The sequence below is a fragment of the Festucalex cinctus genome, chromosome 1, assembly GCF_051991245.1.
Source record: "Festucalex cinctus isolate MCC-2025b chromosome 1, RoL_Fcin_1.0, whole genome shotgun sequence".
NCBI lineage: Eukaryota > Metazoa > Chordata > Actinopteri > Syngnathiformes > Syngnathidae > Festucalex > Festucalex cinctus.
The window spans coordinates 22,155,909-22,183,617 of NC_135411.1; the positions used below are offsets into that span (position 1 = coordinate 22,155,909).

At 39.4% G+C, this 27,709-nt stretch overlaps 1 protein-coding gene across 1 annotated transcript; it reads right to left on the reverse strand.

Annotated features, from left to right (window-relative positions):
* Nucleotides 1-8,337: 8,337 nt before the first annotated feature.
* Nucleotides 8,338-27,569, reverse strand: LOC144020190 (AP-1 complex subunit mu-1). The gene is made up of 12 exons (XM_077523402.1): nucleotides 27,336-27,569; nucleotides 25,696-25,852; nucleotides 24,430-24,497; nucleotides 24,222-24,352; nucleotides 23,986-24,133; nucleotides 21,720-21,846; nucleotides 20,791-20,933; nucleotides 18,845-18,916; nucleotides 18,474-18,632; nucleotides 18,195-18,320; nucleotides 9,208-9,283; nucleotides 8,338-8,837 (listed from the first exon to the last, which is right to left on the reverse strand). The coding sequence occupies exons 1-12, from the start codon at nucleotides 27,375-27,377 to the stop codon at nucleotides 8,815-8,817; spliced, it is 1,272 nt and encodes a 423-aa protein (XP_077379528.1). The 5' UTR covers nucleotides 27,378-27,569; the 3' UTR covers nucleotides 8,338-8,814.
* Nucleotides 27,570-27,709: the final 140 nt, after the last annotated feature.

A 27,709-nucleotide genomic window follows, 5' to 3' on the forward strand; every position in this document is an offset into this window, starting at 1 on the left:
TTAGTTTAAACAAATGAACAGGAATGCACATTTTCACAAATCACATTTAGTTAGTACATTCTCACTCTCTTTTTTTTTTTTTTTTTTTTTTTTTTTTTTTAAGTCACACAGGTTTGCTTGTGGTATGATAAGCTAAAGAACCTACTAGAGCATTATAGTTATGGGATACGACATGTACAAAATCTGTGAATTAATTCTAGTTAGGTTAGTTGGGTGTTTTTTTTTTGTTTGTTTTTTAACAGACAGACGAGAATAATATTTGTGCTGAAGTGAAGAACCCACTGTGTTCGATTTTGCTTTATTTTTAAGCAAAAGTTGTTAAACCTACCTTTTGATATTGCAGTATTCTAATCCAGATGTACAGTATCTTGAATTCAAATCATTTTCATGACGTGACATGCTAGCAGTTGTGTTTGCCTTCAGCAACACTAAAAAGGCAATATAGTTAGTCTTGTTATTATTATTATTATTATCCATCCATCCATTTTCTTGACCGCTTATTCCTCATAAGGGTCGCGGGGGCTGCTGGCGCCTATCTCAGCTGGCTCTGGGCAGTAGGCGGGGGACACCCTGGACTGGTTGCCAGCCAATCGCAGGGCACACAGAGACAAACAACCATCCACACTCACACGCACACCTAGGGACAATTCAGAGCGCCCAATTAACCTGCCATGCATGTCTTTGGAATGTGGGAGGAGACCGGAGTACCCGGAGAAGACCCATGCGGGCACGGGGAGAACATGCAAACTCCACCCAGGAAGGTCCGAGCCTGGACTCAAACCGGAGACCTCAGAACTGGGAAGCGGACGTGCTAACCACTCGACTACCATGCCGCCCTTCTTCTTATTATTATTATCATTTATTTACTAATTAACTCAACTCAAGTTTAAGCATAAACCATATAATATACATTTTGCTATTGGGTGTTCTACTCTGCACCTGTGTTGCCCCCCCCCCCCCCCCCCCACACACACACACACATTTTAATTTTTATTTTATTTTTACGTTATTCACATTTTTGTGCTAGTACAATTCCGAACATCCACACATTTCTGATATTTCACCAATGCAACATAATGCAATGCTTGCTTTACACTGTGAAAGTAAACAGCATATGGTATTGTTTGTTTGTTTGTTTTTTTTTGGGGGGGGGGGGTTGCCTGTGGCTATCATACTAACCAGGTAGATTGTTATAGTAGTCAAACGACATTTCTTCACATTTTGCAAATGTAATAATCCTCACAAATCAAATGACAAGTATCCAAAGTCCAATGCTTTTCAATGAGTGGAGAGCGTCATTTCACCAAGTAACACCACCATTTTGACATGTGATGTAAGATCGGTATAGTCAATTATTAGTCAGTTTTTCAGACAAAAAGTTGAGCATGAGTACAAATACATTTTGATAATAGAATAATCATATCCTTTTTTTGTTAAATGTACTGTATGTTTGAATTTTTGACCTAACATATTTTCATGTTGCTGCTAGCTTTAGCCTAGCTGTTGTAATTTGACTTAGATTTATAAATCCCTAAAATAATAAGAATATTTCAAAATGGAAGTAACTTATTGGATAATTGTAATGTGTAGTTTTTGGATTTAATCTGAAAACCATGTGTGGTCTCCGTGTGCAAATGTAATTTGTCTTTTTTTTGTCGTTTTTTGATAGTATTTTAGCCACAGGCATGCAAAAATAACAGTGAATAATGACTACCTTAAAAAAATGGACAATTTGCTGTTTATAAAAATAGTGGTAAAATAATCCATAGGATTTATTTAGAGACTACTTGGGAGGTCCCACAGCCGTCAGGTTGGGGAACTACCGCAGCAGCAGCAGCGGTAGTAATTCACACGGCGTGCGCTGACAGGAACGAGTAGGACGCACGCACCAACTCCACTTTGCTGAGCCGGCAGACTCAGGAGTGCTCCTGAATTTCCGAGATGGAATTCAAGCAGGAAAAACTCGGGAAAACTTTTTAGTACCAGTTAAATATAGCAACGCTGGCTAATATTTAGCCATGCGTGAGCTTTGGACCTTTGCGCCTCGACGCACGGTTTAATAGTCCAGTGTTGAGCACAACTCTGTTGCTAACCAAAACAACAGAACCTACTGAGACACACAAACTTTCTCTTATTATTGTATTATTAGAATGTTGCCATTTAATCACATAGGGCAAGATGTAACAATCTTATCAAGCTGTCTAGTGCTTTCTTTACTGAGTTGCTATCTTGCTACATGTAGGCCACTGACCATGTAAGCATAGCAGCTGCTAGCATGACTTGTCATTGCAATAGCAACGTCACAAGTGGCCGGCCGTCATCTTTGTAGAATTTTCTAAACATAATCATAAAAAAACGAATGAGCTCTTCAAGTACCTCTAAAATTTTCCATAGCATAAAATTAAATTTAAAAAAAACCAAATACTAAAATGCACAACTTATTTTGCTGCCCACACTTCTCCTGTCACAAATAATGTTACATTTGTGTGATGTACCGGTAAATCTGTTTGAATGGTTGTTGTAAATTGACTTGAAGAATCACTCAAAATGTTAGCCCATACAAGTTTATGATGGATAGTTTTCATTGAAACTTTTCAGCCAATCAGAGAAGAGGTTGACCGAGTAGCAGACAAAACAAAAGGTTTGAGGAGATGTTGAGAAATAATGAAGTTAAACTTTTACTCTAATTGGAACACGTGGTTTTTCTTTAATATCACATTTTCTATAATGAATGTCACACAAAAACTTTCCTAAAAAGGCCAATTTTTCCCAACATAAAAAAACTCTATTTCTCCAGAAACCATCATCCCCTCTTCCAAATTTTCTAAGCGTTGTCGTCAGGTTGAATTGGCCTTTTCAAGCAGGGTCACCATTTTGACAAACTGCTATTTTTGAGAAATCTTGTCATGTTGCTGCCTAATACAGGGCTGGATGTAGAATCCTGATCAATAAGACTTGCGTATATGTACTCAGGTTGTTGACTTGCAATGTTTTATAGGATTAGTGTTAGCATGTATAAATTTGATCTGTTCTTATCAGAATTTGAAACCCACTACAAGGCAACTTGGTTAGGTGTAAAATTCTACAAATCTGCATAAGCTCTTTTTGTTCTTGGTTTGCACTCTTTCTATATGTTAGCTATTTATGAGTTCTCATTTGAAATACAGTCTTACTAGAATATTTGGAAAGATATGCATTTTCACAGAAATAGTACCTGACTACAGGGCATGAGTTAAAATCCGTATCAATCGGCCCGAGTGATGTCTGTATTTGAATAATGTTGCTTATATGTTAGCATACCAAATTTTAGCAGTAGATAATGTCTTGATTAGAAATATAATACCTGACAGGGCATTGTGTAAAATCATTGCCTGAACATGTGCTTTTGTTTTCTTATGTAGGTATCTTGTTATATGTTAGCATAACTGTTAGCATGTTAGCATTTCTGATCAGAAATGGAACCGAACTAGTTGGCATTACGTAAAATCCTGATCAATGAGCATTTTCTTGTACTCAAGTATGGTGCTATTAGAGGTACAACGATTAATTGACGACTCTTTTGACGCTCGATTAATTGTTTAAAGCCATATCGTAAATTGTTCAAATCCTCAGTATTTTAACCTCTCAACAGTCATGAAATGTTTTTCATGAAAGCAGACTGATGATCTATTAGTCAAATAAATCAGTCAAATCTGTTGTTACTTTGTAAAAGAATGATTAAACTTTTGCCATTTTGTGGCATGTTATTGACTAATCAAGTAAGTGAATCAATTCATGTTTCATGTTTTTTGCGCATTCAAATTTGAAATAATGGACTGTGTCTGAATTAAGTGATTGAAAAAAAAAAAAAATGTTTTCCAATCTTTTTCATTGAATTCCAAAAAATAATTGACACAGTAATTGATTATGCTTTATGTACTCTGCTTGCTATCTTGCTATATGTGCCATAGCCTACCAATTGTTATCGCATCTTAGCATTTTATCCAATGTAATCTGAAATAGTACACGACTACAGAACAAGATGTAAAATCCTTATCAATCTGTCTGAATGCTTAGCTTGCAATTTTGCTGTATGTTAGCATACCAACAGTTAGCACCGAGCTTTCACGTGTGTGTGCGTCAAGGCCAGCTAAATTGAACAGTCAGCTGCGTGTGTGCTTTAAAGCAATATTGTTGTAAAGTCTGCTGGAAAGTTCCCCCTGTGCGGACCATGGACCACACACACAGCGTGCAGCCCCGCAACCACTTCTCACCCTGGGAAGGAAGTCGGTGACAATCCTTCACCTGTCAAGTGTCTCCAGGTGACTCATCAGCCGCTATGCCGCCGCCATCATGGGGGCAGCCCGCATACCCTCGATGAGTTGACGATGGGCTCGACTTTGACGTCAGCAGTCGGCGTTAAGGGTTTCCCTCTGTTGCCAAGCAACGCAAAAAAAAATAAATAACACGGGGTTCCTTTTGTTATCACGCCACACCTGTCCAACAGTGGTTAGCTGTTACCTCATCATGTATTGAGCAATGCTCGTTATTTTTTTTTTCCACAAGCGCTATCTGCCATAAAATCGTTTGTGTGTCATCGCCAGGGCAACCAAACAATTAAGCTCTCAAAGTTGACAGGTGCTTCGGCTAGAAACTATGAATCATTCTCAAGTAATTTCAACAACCGCAAAACATATTTTTAGTGTAAGCCTGTGAGAAAATGTTTTGTCTTTCTTTACTTAAGTTTGACGTGTTTTGTTGTGATGTAATCATAACAGGGTGTAAGTCACATGAGGAAATCATAGGACCAGAAGTGCGACATCATTAAAGTGTTTATCCGTCTAGACTGCTCAATACAAAAAGGTAATTAACAAAAATATTTTTCCCGTTTTTTCTTTTAGATAATTTTAAAAATCTGCCATAAAGAGAATATTGACATTTGACAGGAGTAAGGACAAGCAACAAGTATAAATGCAACAAATATTCAAAGTACTGAGGAAGGGCCACATTATAGAATCATACTTATACACATTTTAATAAAGTTTTTCGCTACCTGTACAATTAAAAGTTTGACGGAGGCCGCAGTTTCACCCTGGAGCAGATTAATTCACAGAAGATCACAAAGAGCCCCCATTAAAACGTTAGATGCCAGCGGAGCCAAGTTCTTATCACCAGACGGCGGCGATGGAGCAGACGAGATACGCCGTCAAAGCTGTCCGCCACTATTAGTGGCCTCATACCAGCCGTTCCAGATGCGACGATACGCATGCAAGACTGCAAATCATCCGTTTCACAACTGTCGTCGTGTGCTCTCTCTGGAGCGCCTCAGGCGACACAACGCAGGTGCACTACAAACGAATATTTATTTCATCGCACCCATTAAGCTATCTCATTAAGTTGACAGGATGAGATACACATTATGTACACATTCCCATGAGAGACGTGCAAAAATGGCAACGTCATTGTTTTGGTAAACACGGTCAATGGTATTAGTTTAACATGGCTCGCCTGATTTGGATGTAAAAGCTGAAAGTCTGCAGTTCAATTCATAATGCACCTGTACACTTTTGATTTTAAGATATTTGCGCTTTTACAAGTTATGTGAACTTGTTGCTCAATGATATACAATAGATGTGTTAAAAAATGAAACGCTACAGCCATTTTAGTTTAGTTAGGTTTTTTTTTTTTTGTGTTCCCTATAGACCCTGTGCGCCCCTAGCGGTGGGGGTCAGCACATCAATGCGAATGAATAAGAAAACAATCAGTGTGAGCTAGAAAATAGGGCAAACAGTTGCTAAATCAGCGACTAACACTATGGTGAACGTGTGCGCGGCCCATGGATGGTCTAATCATGGCTCAAAGAGAGATGAGAGCATTCTTTCAGCTGCCGGCAGCGATTCTAAACCCCACGAAAGACAGTGAGGAGTAAAAGACTAGCACGGTGGCTCGAGTGAAACTACGACAGAACTTTTTTTTTTTTTTTTTTTTTTTAAGCCAAATGACTGGTTTCAATGATTCACAGTAATGTAGTGTCCTACTCAGGACGTTTTTTAATGACACTTGACATATTTCCCACCTTTTAATGAAAACGCTAGCCGAAAATCAAGCTCTCTACATTCATTTGTGATGGGATGTTTACCCTCCGGGAGGGGCTGCGGACATACAGCAAGACAAGTTCATCCGGACACAAACTATTTCATGAATAAAGTTTTACACCAGTAACCCGTGTCAACCAAAAAATAAATAGAACATACCTTTGCTGCTATGAGAAAAACATTGTCGTGTTGAACGCAGCAGACATCCTTCACCCATCAAGACACAAAATAGTTATAAGAATCCAGGCTCTTGATGGCCTCAAAGTCCTCGCATGTGTAGGCGCTCTTCTTCACTATGAGATAATTTCAAAGATTTGTGATAAGTTATTTGGGGGAACGTTGTGGCACCAGGCCAATAGTGAAAGTAGATACGGATCTTTCCCTCCAACCAACTCCCGCTTTTGCCGATATCGGCTACGGCTGGTTCCAAGTGTGTCGCAGTAACTATGATAACTATGGACATTTTTTTGGTACATTTGTCATGTTTAGACGAATCGTTCACCGAAAACGCTGCTCCCTTCGTGTCTTTCTACGGATTGTGTGACCACCAAGAGGGTAAGCGGTCGCTAAGCATTCTGGGTAAGTGACGTCAGCTGGAAGGGTCTATGGGTGGTGTACCTCAAGATTTTGTCAATGAAAAAAAAAAAGTGTGCCGTGGCTCAAAAAAGTTTGAGAAACACTGTACCACTGTTAGCATGCTAGCATGAACATTTCTTGTTTTAAATAGTTTCAGACTAAGGTACAAAATTAGAAAGTGACAAGAGTTCCCCTAAAATGATAGTGTGCCAATTTGTCAAAATGGTGAGTCTGGTTGGAATGGCCACTACAAGCTTGGAGTGGCAGAAGAGTTGTACACGTGGAAAGACCACTCAGTTCATCATAGCAACAAACAATGTAGCACAAAAATAGTGATATGGTCACCTGTACAGTATATGATGACTCATAAGACAGAAAAAAAACAAAACACAAATCCCTATTTTTATGGCAGTGATCTCAGTGGACTGCCGCACTCAGTGCACTGTGGTCCCAACTTGGAGGTGAGCACAAAGGCCGCAGTGTGCCGGGAGCATCCTGCGACCGTCGCCACAACTTGACTCACATCCTTTTTACAGCTCGCCGGGCTTGTTTACAGAGCGTGAATTGGCGCTAAATGGAATACGATATCACGGGTCGGGGGGTGGGGGTTAGGAACGGATCTATATTAGGGTGTTTGAAAAGAACCATCCCATGAGCCTCAATGTGGTCGGTTGTATTGCAATGTTACAGAAAGTGAGATTTATCTGGAGCTGTGGTGAGTGTTGGGAATGCAGCCTGTGACCGTAGTGCCACAGGTTTGAGCCCCTACCTAATTAATACTCCCTGGGCAGTGAGGAACTTCTCCAGTGTGCTATACCAAAGGCTGAATTTCCACAACATGCTCCAGATAAATCCTTATTTACCGAGCGTAATGCTTTTTGTGCTCCAGTTGCTACCTTGCTATGTTGGCATATCAACTGCAAACATATTAGCATTCTAGTAATTCTGATGTGTAATAGTGCCCAAATATACACGAAAACGTAAAATCCTCATTGATCGGCCTTAGCACTTGTCACACAATCTATATGTTGGTTTACAAACTTTTAGCATGTTAGCATTTGATCAAAGCTAATTTCAAATAGTAACCGTCAACAGGGTAAGATGTAAAATTCTCATCTGCTGTAGGTGGGTGGGACCCCCTCAGAGGCTGTGGTGCCATAACCCAAGGAACTTTTATTTTTTTCTGGACTACAATAAAGTGTACTGTAAGTGCACATCCACTCCAGTAGGTGGCAGTAGCACTCATTGTTAGAGAAGGTGTAAGGGGAATTAGCTCCCCTACACAGGTGTACTCAACAATTTCAATTCCAAATGATACTATTTATAGTTGCAGCGGAGAGTTGTAGGGCACAAAATAATTTCTTCTTCCTGGGGAGGGGGCGTGACAAAAAACAATTGAGAAGCACTGATGTAGACTGAAAAAAAATTCATCAAGTGGTTGCACACAATAAAATCATATGGATTCAGAAACTAACTAGATATATAGTTGGCTTGATTGCGCGTATTCATTGAAACACAAGCTGTTCCGAGATGCTCGTTTTCTATTTTTCACTGTTTGTTTTTTACTGTAACTATTTTGTGGTTCAGATGTTCAGTAAAGTTTAAAAAAATAATCACCAAATCAGAATTACCAACTTACACCTGTAATAAAGAAAAATGACAAAAAGTGAGTCCACACGTGTTTTCTCTAAATATACATTTAATGATTTTACAGTATGCGGTTACATAGAGAAGGGCTTATAGATAAAGAATCACCATGCAACCGATTGATTTATTTTTCGAGTCTCTGAAAGTTGACAAAAAGGGGCAAGGCTGATGGCACTGTAACATAAAGAGACATACTGACTTGTAACTAATAATAACACTGACCTCATTGATATGTAGCAAATATATACAAAAAAAAGAATCAACAAAGAAGCGTGTGACATTTGTGACCTACTGATGACACTGCGTGTAAACATGACTCCTGCTTTAGTTGGCCGCGCACTGGAAAACTGATCGCTTTCCTCCGATGTACGAAACGCCCCGTCTAATATTTGCACTGCCTGGAAAATGATCAAAAATAAGTCGGTCCTCTGCGGTCTCTTGACTGACACCTGCCAATGACGGCTCATTAGTCGCCGCCCCCGCCCGGCTTCCTCCCGCCCCGGCTGAGGCGTTGGCCTTACTGCGTGCGGAGCTGGTAATCTGCGGGAGGAAATGGGACAAGACTTAATCTAATATACGAATAAATAAAAGAGGAGAAATTGTGGAGAAATCAAGTCGCGGTGGCGTTTCAATCCGGGAGGACGGGACTACCAAGGAAATGAGTTGTGGATGTGTGCTAATTAGTGAACTTAAAGACTCGACAATGCACAACCTTTTCCGCATTATAATATAAGAGGGGGCGGGGTGAAAAAAAAAATAAAAAATCACTTTCACATATTTCACAGGATGTTGCCTCATTCTGTAGCTCTTCTTATTTTTATAGAAGTGCATGAGTTCCCACAACATTGCAGGCCATTGCCTAACTCTTGCCTAATGCCGGCATACCAACAGTGCGTGTGCGCAAACTTACCTCCATTCTGGGTGATGTAGCGCACCCACGGCAGAGCCTGATAGCCGCTCTTCTCGATGATCTTCAGGTAACGCACCTGCCCACAAATGCAAAGTTACCAACAAAACACACACTATCGTGTTCACTGACGCTTTTCTACTGGCCAAACCAGGGACTATTTCTGGTACTGATGCTATGCGCTCATTGGTGGAGCAGATTGCCTTGTTGTTCTGATATTTGAAGATAACCGTGCTCGCTATTTATGGAGTTGTTTCCTACTAGATGTTAAACGAGCTACCTCCACTGTCATTTTTAAACCCCGTCTTAAAATATACCTTTTTATTTAGTATTTGGCACAGTTTAGTCTGTGACTCTTTTTTTCATTGTACTTTTGCGTTTTTATATGTTTATTTGCTTTTTGTACCTGGTTTTATTGTGAAGTGTTTCTATTGTGCATGATTTTAATTGTTGAGTGTACTGGGACCATGTTTGCACTTTAAATAAACTGGATGGATGGATGGATATGACAAAAAAAAAATGTAAAAAAATAAATAAAGAAAGAAAGAAAGTTGTTCTTTGTGCTCAGTGGTCAAAGTTCTAAATCACTTTGGATTTGTGTCCTTCCTTGAATTATGAGATTAACTTGTTTCATGACCATACTCATAATGGCAAAATGAATGGAAATGCCACTGACATACAACATGTAGATTTGATGAGGACTCAGAACAACAGTCTGAAATACGGTAAATTCTTTTATATTGTGCTTTTACACCTTACAAGGCCCTCAAAGCGCTTTACATTTGACTACCCATCCACCTACTAACGTGGTCGCAAATGGCATGGGATCGTACCCACAACCTCCGGGTTGGGAGACAGCCACTCTAGCACTTAGCTACTCATAATAACAAGCCACAATAACATTAATTGCATAGGATAAAGAAAGAATATTGTTGCTACAGCTTCATCAAATTCACCAAAGTTGCACAGCTGCAGCTTAGTTGGTAAAGCGGATTGTCCAGTGACTGAAGGGTTGCTGGTTCGACTCAGCTGACTGTCGAAGTGTCCTTGGGCAAGACACTGAACCCTAATTTGTTCCCCTTGGGTCTGGCAACATCTTGCACGGCAGCAGCCTCCCATTGGTGTATGAATCTGTTCGCAGATGTGAGGCTTTGTAAAGCGTTTTTGGCATTGTATGGTGGATATTAGGGGTGTGAATTGCCTAGTACCTGACTATTCGATTCGTATCACGATTCATTGGTCACGATTCGATTTAATCCCGATACGAATTTATAAGTCGATTGTTGCGATTTTTTTTTTTCACTCAAATTTAGAAAATACTATTCAGTAAACTTGTACATGAACACTGTTAAGATTTGTATGAAAATGTATTATTTATTTATCTGAAACTTCAGTCATAACTGTGAGCCACAGTATTTAACAAAGAGGTTGTAATCTGTTTCATATTTGAACGGCTTTGAAATAAAATATTAAGGCTTAAGGTTCCATTAATTAATATAACATTTTTCCATGATTAAGGTGTGAACCCTAACCCTAAGTAAGACATTTTCTTGAATATTTTTCCATTAAAAATGGACGTTTAAAAATCGATTCGGCCGCCTATTGAATCGATTCGAGAATTGTGTGATGTAATATCGCGAAATATTGCCGAATCAATTTTTTTTAACACCCCTAGTGGATATGTTTTTATGTTTACTTTTTTATATATTATTTGATTAGATTTTATTATTAGGTTGCCATTTAAAAGTTTCTAACTACCGCAACTTTCATGTTAGCGTCCTTAGCTTATTTATAGCATTTTACATTGTGTTTTAGCATTTAGCAGACTTTTGTAAGACTCTTGTGATTTTATTATACACCATGCATAAATCTCTATGTATAGTTCGACAGTAAACTTAACCTGGGAGTAGCAATAAACAGCTTGAAGCAAGACCTTGGCCTGTTTGTTTGTTTGTTTGTTTGTTGTTGTGTTTTTTTTAATATTGTTCACCATCTAGCAAAATGTTGCAATTTTTTTGGGGGGTAAAACATAGTTAGATGACCAAAAAACACCCAAGCAAACAAGTAAAAAACAAAACAAAACAAACAAAAAAAAAATTTGTTAAACTGCAAAAAACTTATAGATTCACTGCTGTGTTGGGGATTTAGATCAGGGGATGTCGCTAATCTTTATCACCTGTGGCAAATGAAGCCCTTTGAAACTCTTATGATGAAGGTCAATCGGAGTAAACTTGAGTGCTGAGTCACGCTGCCTTTTATTTGTTGCTAACGAAGCCATCCGACCTACTAAACACCTCGTTAAAAAACACAAGCCAGATCATGGTCAACTGTGCAAAACCGTACCGGAATTGACCGTTTGGTGGCTTATGTGATTCAAGGTATTTTTAGTGGATCAAGTGCGAAGGACAGGAAAGCTTCGAGAGGTTTGGATGGTTTTGCAGGCTGTGTCCAAACCACAGACTTTCCGAGCCCGCAGGGGGACGAAGAGTTCATCTTCTTCAGGGAGTCTTGCGATACGAGCAACTTGAGGAAGCAGCGGCGTGACTCACGAGAAGGGGGAAGCGGCGACAGAAGCGCCGTTCAAGAGAAAGCCGCATATCTTTGACATGACGTGTGTTTTTTTTTTTGTTTTTTTTTTGGATGCATCAGCACAATCCCCCGTACGACTTTCACAAGCCGTTAACCGACAATCGAGATGGACAAGTGTTACCACATGGCCGGGTTTCGAGAAAAAGGCCCAAAAATAACTTTACACCTCCACACGATTGCACTTGGATGACACAGCCGAGCTCGCTGTCACAATCACAATCTTGTTTCGAATAGACTGCAATGCATGCAAACAGCGCTCCTGTGCAGCAGTGACTTGACCACACGTGCGCGCGCTCGCCATTAGCAGGCCCTCGCGCGCATTTGACCACCTTAAGGCTGACATGACCTCTTTTTTTTTTTTTTTTTTGGCGGGGGGATAAAACCGCCATGTCTCTGTCGAGCAGGCTTCCAGATGAGAGCGGGAAAGCGAGGAATTTGTTGGCGGATTGGCGGCCGTCTTGTTTTCCCTCGACCCAGCGGAGGTCACCGAGCGCCGCGGCTTCTGGATTCACGAGGCATCGGGCTGGCGCGGCGCGACCGTGTCCACGCAGTCAGCAAAAAAAAAAAGCCATCAAAAAGCCACCAAAATACCATTCGAGCTTCTGACTTTGTTTACAGTAACGAAATGCCTGCTTTGTGTGTCGCCGTTCTTGAGAAACAGCAAGGAAAACAAAGTTGCAGGCTAGAATGGTGTTTTGGTGGCTTTTTGATGACTGTGTGGATCCCACGTTAATCCAGCAGTTTTGTTCTCATGAACAGCAGGGACAAAGTTGAGCCCAGGAATGTGCCGTCTTCAGAGCTACTTTCAGAACAGTATGAAAAATTCCATACTAGCTTGTGATTTTGCAATATAAAAAATAGGGGTGTCAAAATTAGTGCATTTAAAGCATGCATTAGCATGAGTTCATTTAAAGTTCCTTTAATGCCACATTTTTTTTTTTTTAAATGCATGATTAATGACCGTCCCTTACTTGGTAAGCCTGTACTGGGAGAATTCCAATCGGAACGGAGCAGACATGTCCGCATCAAAATTTAGCAGTAATGCATTTAATAATAATGCATATATTTGCGGAGATTGGGGTCAAGCTACATTTTATGTTAAAGATTAGATAGCTCTTAACTTATTTGCTCCAAAAGACGTATAAATACGTTCTATTTTAAATGTATTAAGTGTCCCAAAGACGTATTTATTCGTTTATATATATATATATATATATATATATATATATATATATATATATATATATATATATATATATATATATATATATATATATATTTTATGCTACAATAAATAGGTCTCAAACTCACATTCTGACAGGTTTTGGAGGTTTCCCTCTTCCAACACAAGCTGATTCCAATCAACAGGATCGTTATCATGCTTATGCAGAGCTTGCTGATGAGTTGATGACATATCAGCTGTGTTGGAGAAGGTAAACCTCCTCGAGGACAGGAGTTTGAGACCTATGTGCTACAGCATACCGAAGGCTTTGATGCACCCCCAGAACTGCAGAGAACGCGTGAAAAGATGGTAGTAATTAGAAAAACGGCCAGCAGGTGGCAGCGGAGTATAATAGACCAACCAGGGCCATGATGAAAACAAACTGTTTCCCCACAATTCTAAACAGATTTGTGAATAATGGTGAAACTTAGCTATATTCTAATGCTAATTTCCGAAAAATGGAAACAGATAGAAGTAAACATTTTCTTCCTGATAAAAGAAGAGACTAATTTGTCTTTTGGTAGGTTCCATGTTTTTATAGCAATAGAACACAATATTCTGTGGGCCTTGCAAAATCAGTCAAAAATCCAGTAAAAGAGCCGGGAGCGAAGGGGGTTGCTTCAGTGAAAATGGCTGCGAGTGAATATGAAAAGAAAAATGCACTGTGCTGTCACCAATGTCTTACAAATGCAATAACAATGACGCCATCTTGTGGCAGAAAAATGTCCTCAACACAAATCAATATCACGCTCGTTTTTTACAGTACAGTACACTTTTTTATTTTTAACTCAATTTTATCAATTATGAATTACAGTATCAATGACTAAAATATGCAGCCATATTCCTATTACCAGGGCGGCACGGTAGTCGAGTGGTTAGCACGTCCGCTTCCCAGTTCTGAGGTCTCCGGTTCGAGTCCAGGCTCGGACCTTCCTGGGTGGAGTTTGCATGTTCTCCCCGTGCCCGCGTGGGTCTTCTCCGGGTACTCCGGTCTCCTCCCACATTCCAAAGACATGCATGGCAGGTTAATTGGGCGCTCTGAATTGTCCCTAGGTGTGCGTGTGAGTGTGGATGGTTGTTCGTCTCTGTGTGCCCTGCGGTTGGTTGGCAACCAGTCCAGGGTGTCCCCCGCCTACTGCCCAGAGCCAGCTGAGATAGGTGCCAGCACCCCCCGCGACCCTTGTGAGGAATAAGCGGTCAAGAAAATGGATGGATGGATGGATTCCTATTACCGGAAGTTTAACATTCTTTCCAATTTTACGTTAACAAGAATATGAAAACTTTAGAACAGATATAACATTTGCGATTAATCATGAGTTAACTATTGAAGTCATGGGATTAATTATGATTAAAAATTTAAACCGCCTGACATCCCTAATAAAAATGCCTTTTTTGTCACTTTTCTTTTTAAATGTCACGGAAAACAAAGTCACGAGCAAGAACAGATGACGATGGGGGCCAGGAGATTTTCAACCTTCTGAGAGACTATCAGACCAGTCAGCAAAAGACTATCAAAAAGTCACCGAAATAGAAAATACAAAGGCACAGGAAAATAGAGCTGGGTTAAAAAAAAAAAATAAAAAAAATAAAAACATCAAATCGAAATCAAATCGAAAATCATAAAACCATGAATCGATTATTTTAATATCTATTTTTCCCATAATTTCATAAGAAAATAGAATTTTTTTTAAATAGAATTTTAAAAGCAGATTTTTTTTGTATCTTTTTTTTTTGTATTTACTGTTCACATTAATTTAAAAGTATTTCCTTAAATTTAGGAAAGGCCTAACTTAGTGCACGATAAGACAATTCAAAATCTATTTTAATTTATAATTATTATTGAATTAGAATTATGAAAATATTTTCATCTCACGATTCTCACCCTTGCTGATGTCAATCTTTGTGGAGCAAACAAAATAAATGAATCAGTTACTGCCTCTGCAAAATTTAATTCGGAATTCTAATGGTTTGTGGAGTTTTTATTATGTCCTTGATATTTAAGAAGAATCGATGTTCCATAATTAGCCAATACCGGACTGAAGTGAATCGAATGTAATTTAAAAAAATAAAAAATAAAAAATAAATAAAAAAAAACACGAATCGAACTGAACACTTGTGAATCAAAATTGAATCCATTGTGGAAATTCGAATCGATACCTAGCCCTATAAAGCAAAGTCACAGGAAAGAACGAACATGAATGGCGTTTTGTCAACTGCGCGAAAGCAATCACTCAATCAAGCCAGCCCAATCACACGTTGATCCAACATATGTCCTCATGAAAGTTGTATTAAAAGCAATTCTAACGTGAAGTCATAACACGGCGATGCAACGCCATGACGCATCAAGTCGTCTGATTGTGGGATTCCTGTTCCGACAATATCCTGCTTAGCTGGGTTCTGCGTGAAAGCCATTTAAATGGTAGCGCTTGTGTAGCAGCTCTGATGCTGTCATTTTGTGGCATCTCTGTCAAAGAGGCTCACGTCTGCCTTCCCTTCTTGTCACCTTCGCTCGCGTTAATTGCCACCTGCCGCAAGTGTGGCATTTATACGAGCGCTTAAATGCATCGTGTGCACTTCAATTGCGCAGCCCCATCTGCACTTAGTGGCGCCGTTAAGAAGAACTTTCCCATGCTCAGATATTTACACGGCTTAATTAAACTTCACTGCCACTGCCTGCACGCAGCGAGTGGCGCGAGAGGACGTCTGCTGCTGCCCTCTAATATAGACGCTTGACGCACCAATCAGACAACAACACGGGTGGCCGGCTGCACCACAGTGCGATAAACACTAAAAGACGAAATCAAGTCACACGATCGCATACAGTCGATCACACTGGTCCGAAGTGGCGTTTCCCCTTCATCTTACAATTAGCATAGATTTTACACATAGAAAGCCAAAACATCCCTAATGAAAATTAAATTGCACTAATAAAGTAGCCACTAGAGGGTGCTAGAACTGCACAAATGGAAATTAACCTGACTTTTTTTAATAGATGTGTTCCTTTTAAATATTGTGAACATGACGACGACGATATTGTGGCAGTTTTAATATCACGATATCACAATATTGCCCTTATCGTTACATCCCTAGTATGGACATTATAAAAAAGTACACTTGACATTTTAAAATGTCAACAGTTATATGCTTTCAAGATGCAAGTAAACGGTTGTAGAGTTCCACAATATTAGTGGTGTCACGAGCAAATATTTTTAGAATCGATTAATCTATCAATTAATTTTGACATCTCTACAATATATCCTACTGGGCATACATGTACATTTACAATAAAGCAAAGTTGTTCAGTTTTCTTTCATCTTTACATGCAGCATACTGTGTGTGGTATCATATTTGACGGTTATGGGAAAATAAGACTTCTGCAACGTCAGTGAATAAAAAAATAAAAAAATGTACATTGTTAAACTTGGGTTTGATGTGGAACGCATATGTGCAATTATGGCGACCTGCGCAGTGCGCAAACAAGTCTTTGAACGCACTGCCAAGCGTCATTCGCAAAGCGCCCCGTCACGACATGGGAAAATGTGATGGCGTGTTCCTGCGCCGCGTATAATCACGGGACGACTGTCATTATGCAGTCAGCGTGGCTCGTTGCTGCCAATGAGGAGGAAGCTCATCCGCGGCATTGTTTTGATGGGAACGTTTGTCTTAGCATCAACACCAAGGCCCTTCAGACAGCTCCATCCCGAGCTGAACCTTTGCGGCTGCTCGACTGCCTTCTGTTCGAATTGTCTAAATTCCAATGTGGAGATAGTGAGGAACGCGTTTTTGTGCAATGGACTCAAGTGCGGTGACCTTAAATGACTCCTTTCATGCTCACTGTTTGGCAAGCTGGAGGTTGCTGTTAATGGTATGTAGGGCCCGACCAACATGCATTTTTTTGAGGCCGATACCAATTTTTGGCTGGAAAAAAATACTGATTACAGATTAATCTGACAACTATTTCAAAATATATATAACGCATAAAATTAACCCTTACCCCAATTCCTTTTCAATAGGTGCCACTTGAGCACAAACGTTCGCTATTAAGATTCTCTGCTTTGAATGACGTCATATACAAATTTTTCATAAAGTATAGAAGGTTATTGTATAGATTGATGTGTCAATAATAAAACCATTCTTACTTATTGCTGTTAATGTTTTATGTTGTGTTTGTTTTGTTGTGTTTCTGTAAAGTGCTTTGTGACAGCTAAATAATGCTGTTTGAAAGCGCTATATAAATAAAGATGACGAATTGTTTAAAACGGCTGTAAAGCATTAACCTTTTCTTTCGTACATTTTTATCTTGTGTTATTTTCACAAGTCTTGGAATTTATTGTGCTAATCTGGGACCTAAGGGATTGCTGTTCCCGTCATGTCATGTGTGTGTTAAGACAAAAAAAAAATAATAATCCTTGTATGTTTGCATCCTTGAATTTTGACAAAAGAAAGTCTTTGAATCAACTTTATAATATAATGTATAATGAAAGGACAATGACAAAATACAAACACTAAGAAAGTGAAATAAGAATAGAATAAACTGAAATAATAGCAACTGAAAAAACAGTAAGAACAAATACTGACTGTTCCTGTGCGTTTTGGCCTCGAGGGCATCCATGGCGTACACACAAAATGAGTACAGAAGAAAGTTGCGATTGAATTCTATTAAAATAACTCGTTTTTCACACATTGGGAAGAATTTGTTCTTTTGTGTAGTCTTATTTCATTTGTGGGTGAGTGTTGCCACAAGATTTGTGTGTGGCTATTCGTTATTTGAAGGAAAAACACTCCCGAAGTCAATGCTAACTTCCTGTTAGCATTTTTTAACTTCCTGCTAGCGCTAGGCTATTGATGTTTTAAAAACAAACCATGTTTTGTATTTAAATATACGGTGGATGTAATTCTTAACATTGTGTATTTAGTTTTATGTTTAAATCCAACTGTGGCGTCATTAAACAGCTTAAAGGACACTTAGGGAACAACAGAATAACCAGAATAACATATGCTACACACTTGCTAGTTGCTAATGCTACGCAAGCAAAATGGTACATTCAGGGTACTTTCACAGTGTGAGAAACTTTGGTTTTCTTATGTTTGAAGGCCAATAATCGGCTGATCGATAATCGTTTTGAGCTAATGAGTAAAGTAAAGTGGTCCCCGTGTCACTTTTGCCAGTGGTGTGTACCTGGATGCCTGAAGTGGTGAAGTAGGGGATCTCAAACTTGACGCTGATCGGGGGCTTCCCCTCCTTATCTTCCGCTTCCACGCTCGGGAGGCCAAAGTGAGCCCGCATCAGATACTCCTTGCCGCCCTGTCACGGGGACACCAAGATCTTAGAAAACCGACACATTGCATGCCAATTAAAAGCAGGTTGGTTTGGCCCCAGAATGACTCATTGGAAGACCAACAAGCGACAATCAAAAGTCATTTTCATAGCTCGCATTGCGTCTTGTGAGTCACTCACGGGGAAAGACTTGATGGACCAGACGATCTCGCTGTTCTCAGGAACCCACTTGACGCTGCCAACCGTGGTCTTAAACTTGGGAGAGTCAGCGTCTGTTGGCACAGGAATGTGGATCTCCACGTTGTTGGCGGTGGAGCGCCGTTTGAACTGGCTTTTGGCCTAGGATGGATGTGCGGTGGGAAGACAAGCGGGTAAACAAGCAGGTCAAGATGAGAAACCTGTTTGTCCTTTTAAATTTCGCTTGTCACGCACATGACGACAAGAGTGAATCATAAATCACTGCGGTGGCAGTTCAATTAACGAGGCTGACCTGTTAATTACCACCTAATTGTTTCAATAACATAGATACAGAAGCATGACAACAGACTTACCTTAATCATGTACTCAATGCGACTGTGAGAGTGCTTCTCAATGACTGATTCAATCCAGATGAGAGGTTTCACCTGAGACATAGCCAACAACACAGACACCACACAGTCATACAAATTCAGTGGATTGCATCCATCAACCTTTTTCTTGTTACACAGTCTCCCTCTAGTGGACGGCAGACATTACTACAGCATGAAACATGAGCGTTCTTCTAGGCTATTTGAGCGTTTTCCCTCTCTGCCAATATTGGTTGAACTTCTCTGATTCATTATTTGATTTGATTTATTTATTTATTTATTATGAACATGCAAATATAGAACTTATATATGGACAAGAAAAAAGAATAATAGCACAGAATATACATTCAAGAAAGACAACTGCAGACAGACAAAACAGAGCAGGAATTTCAGTGTCCGAAAAGGGGTGGAAAGACAAAGAAGTACAACTTATTTCATGCACCCTTTCTCCATAAAATATTAATAATTATATTTAACTACCTCATCATCTTTTTTTCTTATTTATGTATGGTAGGAAGGTATACAGTACATCTTGTGGACTTGTTTCTTGTCAGTTTGTTGTATTTCTCCATAATCTCTTTTAATTTCTAGTTTCCCTTCAAGTGTATCTTTGATGCTCACAAATAGTGTTAATTTAGTTACTGAAAACTAAACAAAACTATTTTTGTCAACACACATTTTAAACAATAACTGGGACTAAATCAGCATGCATATTCGTTGACTAATGAAGACGATATGAAAATGTACTACACTGAATAAAAAGGAAGGAGAAATATAAATATGTATCATCAAGAAAAAATGCATTGCATCCAAACATGTTTTTGTTAAACTGGTTGTATTAAAGCGAGCTTATAATAGCTCCCGGAATGTGCTTATTGCGATGCCATGACAGCTAGTGTTGCCATATTTGCCTGCAAGGAGCAAAGCTGTGACATCGCTATGTTGAAAGCCGTTTTGACAAAGCAGCATGGCATTTTTTTTAGACAAATCTTTCATTCCCACAACACTACAGAGTCAATACTGAAGGTCCAACTATCCGTTGCTGACAGACGAGGTGCTGCCCGCGCATAAATAAAAATAAGTCGCTGGATGCAAGCTGGAAGTCTGTCTGTTGGGTCAGGTTACATCCTTTCCATTTAAATAAATAATAATAAATAAATTGCCGAGTCTAGATGGCATTTTTACATCCATAGGGAAGCGATCTGGTGTATCACTCGACAGTAACTAATGGATGCGAGTGATGGCCAGTCAACGTGGTGATGTCACAACCGACCAACATGGCGATGAGCATTAAAATTAACCAGCAGAATTATTTTTGGCAAATACAAGATTAGACACAAAAATGGGAACACCAGATATTTATCAACCTTTATAATTTTGCTCTGTTTCCCCATCAATACCTAAAAATGGGGAACTGGAGGTAGACTTTAACATGAGGTGTAATAGACCAATACTGTAATCTGTAGTTAAAAGGGAATACAACCTTCAACATTTCTTGACAATAATACATTATATGTGACCTCACTAGTCTAAACTTGACATGGTGATTAATATTACATTCGTGGAATATGAGTTATGCAGCAAAATCCAGCGGTTTTTATCAATATAAGCGTGAAAATGACATCATCGTTGCTCAGGAGGGGTCAGACAACGACCAATCACAGCTCACCTGCTTTCAGAAGCTGAGCTGTGATTGGTTGTTACCTTCACTTTCACTCGACAGCAAGTGGCATAATGGCCACCTTCTGATATTGATTAAAAACTGCTGGAACTTGCGACTTAACTCATAGGCCACTCAGAATACAGTATTTAGACTAGTGGGGCTGCATAGAACATATTGTCAAGAAAAAAATGGGTTGACTTCCCCTTTAAATGAACAACAAATACTTTGAAGAATTCAAACCTCATCACCTGCAAACCATCATACTCACGTGAGTGTTAAGGCGGTACGACATGAGCTCGAACTCGCCGTCGGGGGGGATGAAGGAGATGGTGCGGTCGTTCTCGAAGCGAGACAGGCGGACGCACTGGTGAAATTTGACGTCCTCCAACTCCACCGATTTACTCTTGCCGCCTGTAAGAAAAAAATATTGCATTATAATCAGGTATTAACGCCGATTAATCACACTATTTGTTTTGACTGCAGATGATCTTTTGCTGACAGCGGGTTACATTAAAGGTAGCACAGGTTGTGTATGAGCAATAAACATAACTACATGCATTAAAGCAAAGAATTTAATAAATGTTCGCGTATGATATTCAGAATATATTTGTTATGCCAAACTATTAGGGTAATTTTTCCCCCCCATTTAAAATCATGCAAGTAATTAACTGATTAGAAAAAGAGGAGGATGAGTAAGTGCAGTGGATAAAATTTTTTGAAGACGTCCTCATAACATCAAATGACAAAAAAAATTAACAGGCTAATTAATTATTAATCAAAATTAATAATTAATTAACAGGTGCTCTTTAAATTTTGCGGGCAACAAATGTTGATAAAGCCTTTTTAATTAAGCAATTAATCATGATTAATCAAAATTCTAAGCTGTAATGAATCTGATGAAAAAAATAAATCGTTTGACAGCTGTACAAGTAATACAACATTGCAAAACTGCTGCAACAGCAGTTTTATCCAGATTGTTACCAATGTTTTTATTTTCCTAGTCTCATGAAACATTCCAGCACAATACTTGGTCGATGCAATTTGTTTGGTTCTGTAATCTGCTCATTGTACGTGTCATATTAGTTCCTGAATGAATGCTGTGAAAAGGTTTCATAGCAAAACAAAACAAATGCTTTCCTAAGACTTTTGCACAGCACTGACAATAAGAGCTCGTGGTGCGTTATCATGGGAACTCACGTCCAGTGTTTTCAAACAGAACCTTGTCGTTGAGGCCCAAACGCAACTCGGGCATCCCGGATAGGAAGACGCGCATCTTAATGGAGCCCACGATTTCACTGCGCAGGACGTTGCCGTTGGCGCTGACCTGAGGAGTGAAAGTAGCATGGAGAATCAAACAAAAAAAATAAATAAAAAAAATCAAGAAACTAGAGATAGACCGATATGCTTTTTTCAGGGCCGATACCGATTCCGATTATCGGTAGTCAAGGAGGCAGATAACCGATATTTGAAGACGATATTCATTTGCAGTAAAAGTTAAAATGTTGGCACCAAATTTTTTAATAATGCAAACCCTAACAGTTCTTTACAATGGATTCTCACACTGCACTTTTCATTTTACATCCTTCTATCTGCAATAAGACGTTGGTGGCGGGGGGAGTTAAATGTGGGGGCCAATGTGACATTACCTTTTATAGCATTTGGGATACTTGTAGTTTTATTCTATAAATGTTATATTTTTATATTTTGAAGTAATAGGAGGAACCCTGTCATTCAAAATGTGCATCAGCTGTGGCATTACTTATTACTACAGCAAGAAAAAATAAAAAAAATTCCATGAGAAAAACTATTCATCCCTGAACACCATACAGTTCTTGTAGACCTTATTATAATTATTGTTATTGTTACCATATAGACAGTTTTGATAAGCTGAGGATCTTAAATCGAGAACAGCAATATCATGCTACTCCTCTCTACAAGAGAACTGTCAAAAGACACTTCATCATGTAGTTTACTGCCACTTAGGATGCCCCAATCAACGCAGAAAAAGGTCGAGTAAAATAACTTGGTTATAATAATAGTAAGAATAACTTGGTTAAACAGACATTGTTGCAGTGGACCGCTGCCAGTTTCTGCTGTTTAATGTGTTTTACACTTATAGACACGTGTGTGTATATGGTCACACTATTCTCTCACTACTGTACTGTACTGTATCACTTAATGGCACAGATGTATTTGTCTAAATAATAACTGGGCTGCAACATTGCTAATTCACATTAACAAGCACTATCTTAGCTGTCCACATGAATAGTTACTAACACACGAGAAAGTTATACAACACACCAAACATGAGCTCATTATTCAAAGTATGATGCACGTAACGAAATTACATCACTGAACATTAATTGCAGCCGACTACGGCCGTAGATGTTACATATTAGTGGCATCCATTGAGAGGATAATGTCCCAAATGACGGCAGAATGACGTGAAAAGAGAGACAAAACGAGCAAATAAGCACACTATACTTTAGTGCACTTCTCTACTAATGCCAAACATACGGAAGAGAACACGTTCGTGTAGTTAAACGGTGTTTGAGACACTTAATTTGTTACGGAGCGGACTTTAACGAGGTGCACAACGAGCTGTCAATCAAATCGACGTCGAAGCTTAAGGCACACAATGGCAAACCAGTGCGACAAATAAACACAATATAAAGTAACTAAACGCTATTTAGTGTCACTGTGGCATCTCACTGCATAATAACCGCTATGCAACAAGTAGTGGACGTGACCCAGAATGCAATGTGTGCGTCACGAGAGGTAAATATAATGACGTTACTCTACTCTTAACATGGAACTAGACAATATAATAATGACAACTGTTAATATTTGGAACCTTTCTAACAAACATTATTTACTTAATAAAGTGAAAATGTGTGTGATTCCCTCCCCGAGTAGTTCAAGTAGCGAATTGGCTACTGGGTGTTAGCCTACATGCTAAGCTGAACACACCGCTGTTAGCTAGCGGGGATTCAATGCAAGACAATGCAGCTCCATTCATATAGTGCATTTAATACACAACATAATTCAATGTGTTTAGCTTATCATGGTGAAAAGTTCAGCGGAGTCTCTTCTCTTTTAACTTACCTTCGAAGCATGTGTCTCGCGTTGTGTCCGTGGGTGCGTGTGTGATACTGTGATACAGGCATACACTACTGATTGGTTCTGGCTCTTGCACAGCTAACCAATCAGATGCTGCTATGGGCGTTACGTTGCTGGAGTTGGACTCCATAACAGACAGAGACGCTCTGGGCTGCATTCGAAGCGAAAAGACGGAGTTTTAAATGGATCGCTCATATCGGCCGTCAGATTAATAAAACAGACCGATACCGATATGTACCAATATGTCAAATAGCGGCCCCGATTATCGGCCCGGCCGATTATCGGTCTATCTCTACGAAGAAACAGTAGGAAATTTGACATCTAAAGGCTAAAACAATCCTACCAGAAGGTTAACTGACTCGATGACATCCAGGAAGACTTCGTTTTTCCTGTACTTGATGCCCTCCGAGCGCCAGGAGACAGCGTTGGTGACGGTGGCGGGTGGGCGGGGAGCGCCCGTGTCCAGTTTGTGACCCTCCTGAGTGATGTACCTGACAGGAGGGAAACATAAACACACGGGAGGCAAAACCGTCAAACAGTCTGCCATTGCATGCTGCATTGCATTATGGGATTTCTCACTCTTGCAGAATCTTGCTGTCGGTGGTCTGCGGGTAGCCAAAATCCATCAACTCGTCCATTAGCTCGTAAATGATGACAAAGTTATCCCGGATGCTCTCTTCCTCCAATTCTTTGAAATACTCAGAAAAAACCTGGAGATATTCAAACATCGATTTTAAAATCAAAACGCAAAGAAATGTTGCCTTACAAAAAAAAATGCCATTCCTACCTGGACAATTTTATACAAAAAGGAGAAAACCAAGGAAACACTGGCATTTTTCTTCGATGTTGCCACCACTGAGGCAAGGAAGGTTAAGACATTTGTAACCACAATGTAAATGAAATGCTTCTGTTTATTTCTATTGTGCAATAGTTTATCATGAATATGTAGCGAATGGAGCAATTGTATTTTCATGACAAATACATTGAATGCACACATGACTGCGCATGCAGTGGACATATTTTATTTTATTTTTTTAAATTGTGGACGAAAGATTATTTCTAGCTGTTCTAATAATTTCTATAACTGGTTAGATGAGCCACTACGTTAATTATATGACACGAACGATGCATGCGCACATGGATTACTGGTATTTGTTTTTATTATGTAAGGTGCCAGTTCTTATGTATAACCGGCAAGGGACAGTCACATTACAGAAACTGTTTGCCAGGTACACGGCAAACCTCAGATTGTTGTATTTACAGTTAACCACAGTTGACACCTACCAAAAGGGTTTGTAATTTCCTATCGATGACACAAGACAGCTGCACAGCACTACAAATGCAGAGGATCATAAAACATCAACACCTTGCCTTTCGCATGCACATATAGCGTAATGAACGAAAGTACTATATTCTGTAGTCAAAATGAACCCACAAACACAAACCACCTTCACATGAACCTCTACAATGGTATTAAAGCACATATTAGCCTAACTGACGTGACATCACAAGTAGCAAACAAATATGAGCTCTAGGATTGTACACAATGGTAATTAACTTACCGGGAATAGCCAAATATGTGTAAAATAAATTCAGTGTTAAGTCATGATAGTCACCTTTTGGCATTAACAAACAATAATAAACGTTAGGGAATACAGGCAGTAGTAGTTGCATTGGGGAGGAAAAAACACAAACAGTTTCATTTTTGACTGTGTACAAGGTGCATTCAAAGGCTGCCAACAAAATAGGATATCTCAAAAGCAGCCAAAAAAAAAAAAACACACCAACACACAATTAAACCTTACAACAAATCCAAGATTCCACCAGATGGTGCCAAAGTAATTCTTTGATTGCTTTTGCCTAAGTTAAAAAACAAAAACAAAAAACAAAACAGCAAATAGCTGAGTTTTCACTGAATAAAAGCAGGTAGGTCTGTAAAATATGCAAATGCTCAACTGAATTTGAGAGGGTTCAATGTATGTCTTAAGCATGGTTCGAATGGCCTAGTATAAGTACAGCATTGGTGATGTCATGCAGCGACGCGGAAGGATACAGTAGAGGTTATTGTGTTTGATCCACATGAAGCGGACGCCGCCGTGGGCCAGAATGGGAGACAGGGTCCCCTCCTCCTCCTTGTCCATCAGGAGGCTCATGAAGTGCTCGATTTCGGACATGTCCACATCGCCGCGGTAGTTCCGGCACACCAGCACCTGACGGGACCACACCACAATATTATGAAAACTAAAAAGCTTCGGAGCATTTAGTCAAAGTAGGAGACATCAGAAAATACATATACATATATATATATATATATATATATATATATATATATACACACATATATATATACATATATTAATAATTAAACAGTCGGTGTTGTCATTATCCAGTGGTACATTCTGCATTTTTTTTTTTTTTTTTTAATTGTGCGAGGCGGTGGTTATCGTGAATAGCAGGCAGGAGAAGAGTTTAAAAAAAAAATTGGAATTGAAAATTTGAAATTGTAATTTATTAAGGATGGCTGGAATTCACCAGTGAAACTCATGTATTATCCATCGATCCATTTTCTAAACCACTTGCTCCTCACAAGGGTCGCGGGGGTGCTGTAGCCTATCCCAGATGGCTTCGGGCAGTAGGCGGGGTACACCCTAGACTGGTGGCCAGCCAATCGCAGGGCACACAGAGACGAACAACCATACACACACACAAGCGCATCTAGGGACAATTCAGAGAACCCAATTAACCTGCCATGCATGTCTTTGGAATGTGGGAGGAGACCGGAGTACCCGGAGAAGACCCACACGGGCACGGGGAGAACATGCAAACTCCACCCAGGAAGGCCTGAGCCAGGACTCGATCTTGCGTCCTCAGTACTGGGAGGCAAACGTGCTAACCACTCATCTGACGTGCCACCACTAATGTATTATCACTAAGAAAAAAAATGACATGACCAAAAGCAGTATGTTTCATCCTACAAAAATACATTATGTATATATATATAAAAAAAAATGTCAGCAACATTTAAATAACTGTATTTAAAAAAAAAAAAAGAAAAAAAAAAAAAAAAAAAAAAGTAAGTACGAAATGTACTCCCTGTATACAGTCTTCTTCAAATTTGAATAGAACACCTTTACCTGAGTATAGATTTAGCTATCCTAGCATGCCTGGCTGTTGCCATTAATCCCTTAGAAATTGGGGAAAACTATTAGCAAAACTAATATTATAAATGTAGTATTACGTAGTATTTAACCGAACTAAAATCACCATTAAATAAACTAAACATTGTGTACTGATGTGGTGACAAAATGTTAATATTCTGGATTCGTCTTACAATTCCATGCATTTGAATGGTGAATAACACTCCAACACCCTTAGTTGAGAACTATAATAATAAGTGAGTTTATTGCGGCCATCCTCGTTAAATGTATGAGAGAGAGGAAACAGCTGTCAGTTTGTTCAAGGTGTTTTAAAGCCTCACCTCACGCCGGCTAATGTTTAACACAATATTCTGCCTAACCAACCACCCAGATCATTACTTTGGATTGCCTGGCTTTATTTTTATTATTTAGGACTTTATGAGCGATAGACCGTTATCCGCCTCGCATTCACCTGGAGCGAGGAATGTGCTAGCACGACTGCTAGCTAGTTAGCTGCTAGGCTAATGGCCGGTTCCCGTTAGACAGCTCTCTTTACCTTTCCTTTCAAATCCAAGACGTAAACAGCGCTTGCAGACATCTTGGAGTGTTTATTACGCCGAGCGCCTCTTCCACACCGTGTCGACTTTGCTAGATGATAACTTGTTCCGAAGGAAAAATTAATTTCGGGCGTTCATTCATAATACTGGGGGAATAACTGAAGGTGAACGCCAGTTCCGCTTTTAGTCGGCCATTCAGCGACTCCTGCTGACTAGGAGGAAGAAGCGCAGCATGGAGGGTGGGGCGCTGGTCGGAGTGTGTCAAACAAATTTTGTGTGTCCAGAAATCCTTCCTTCATAATTTGCTTTATATATATAATAAATTAAGGAAAATCATAGCTCATAAGTACTTCATACATTTCAGAGGATAACA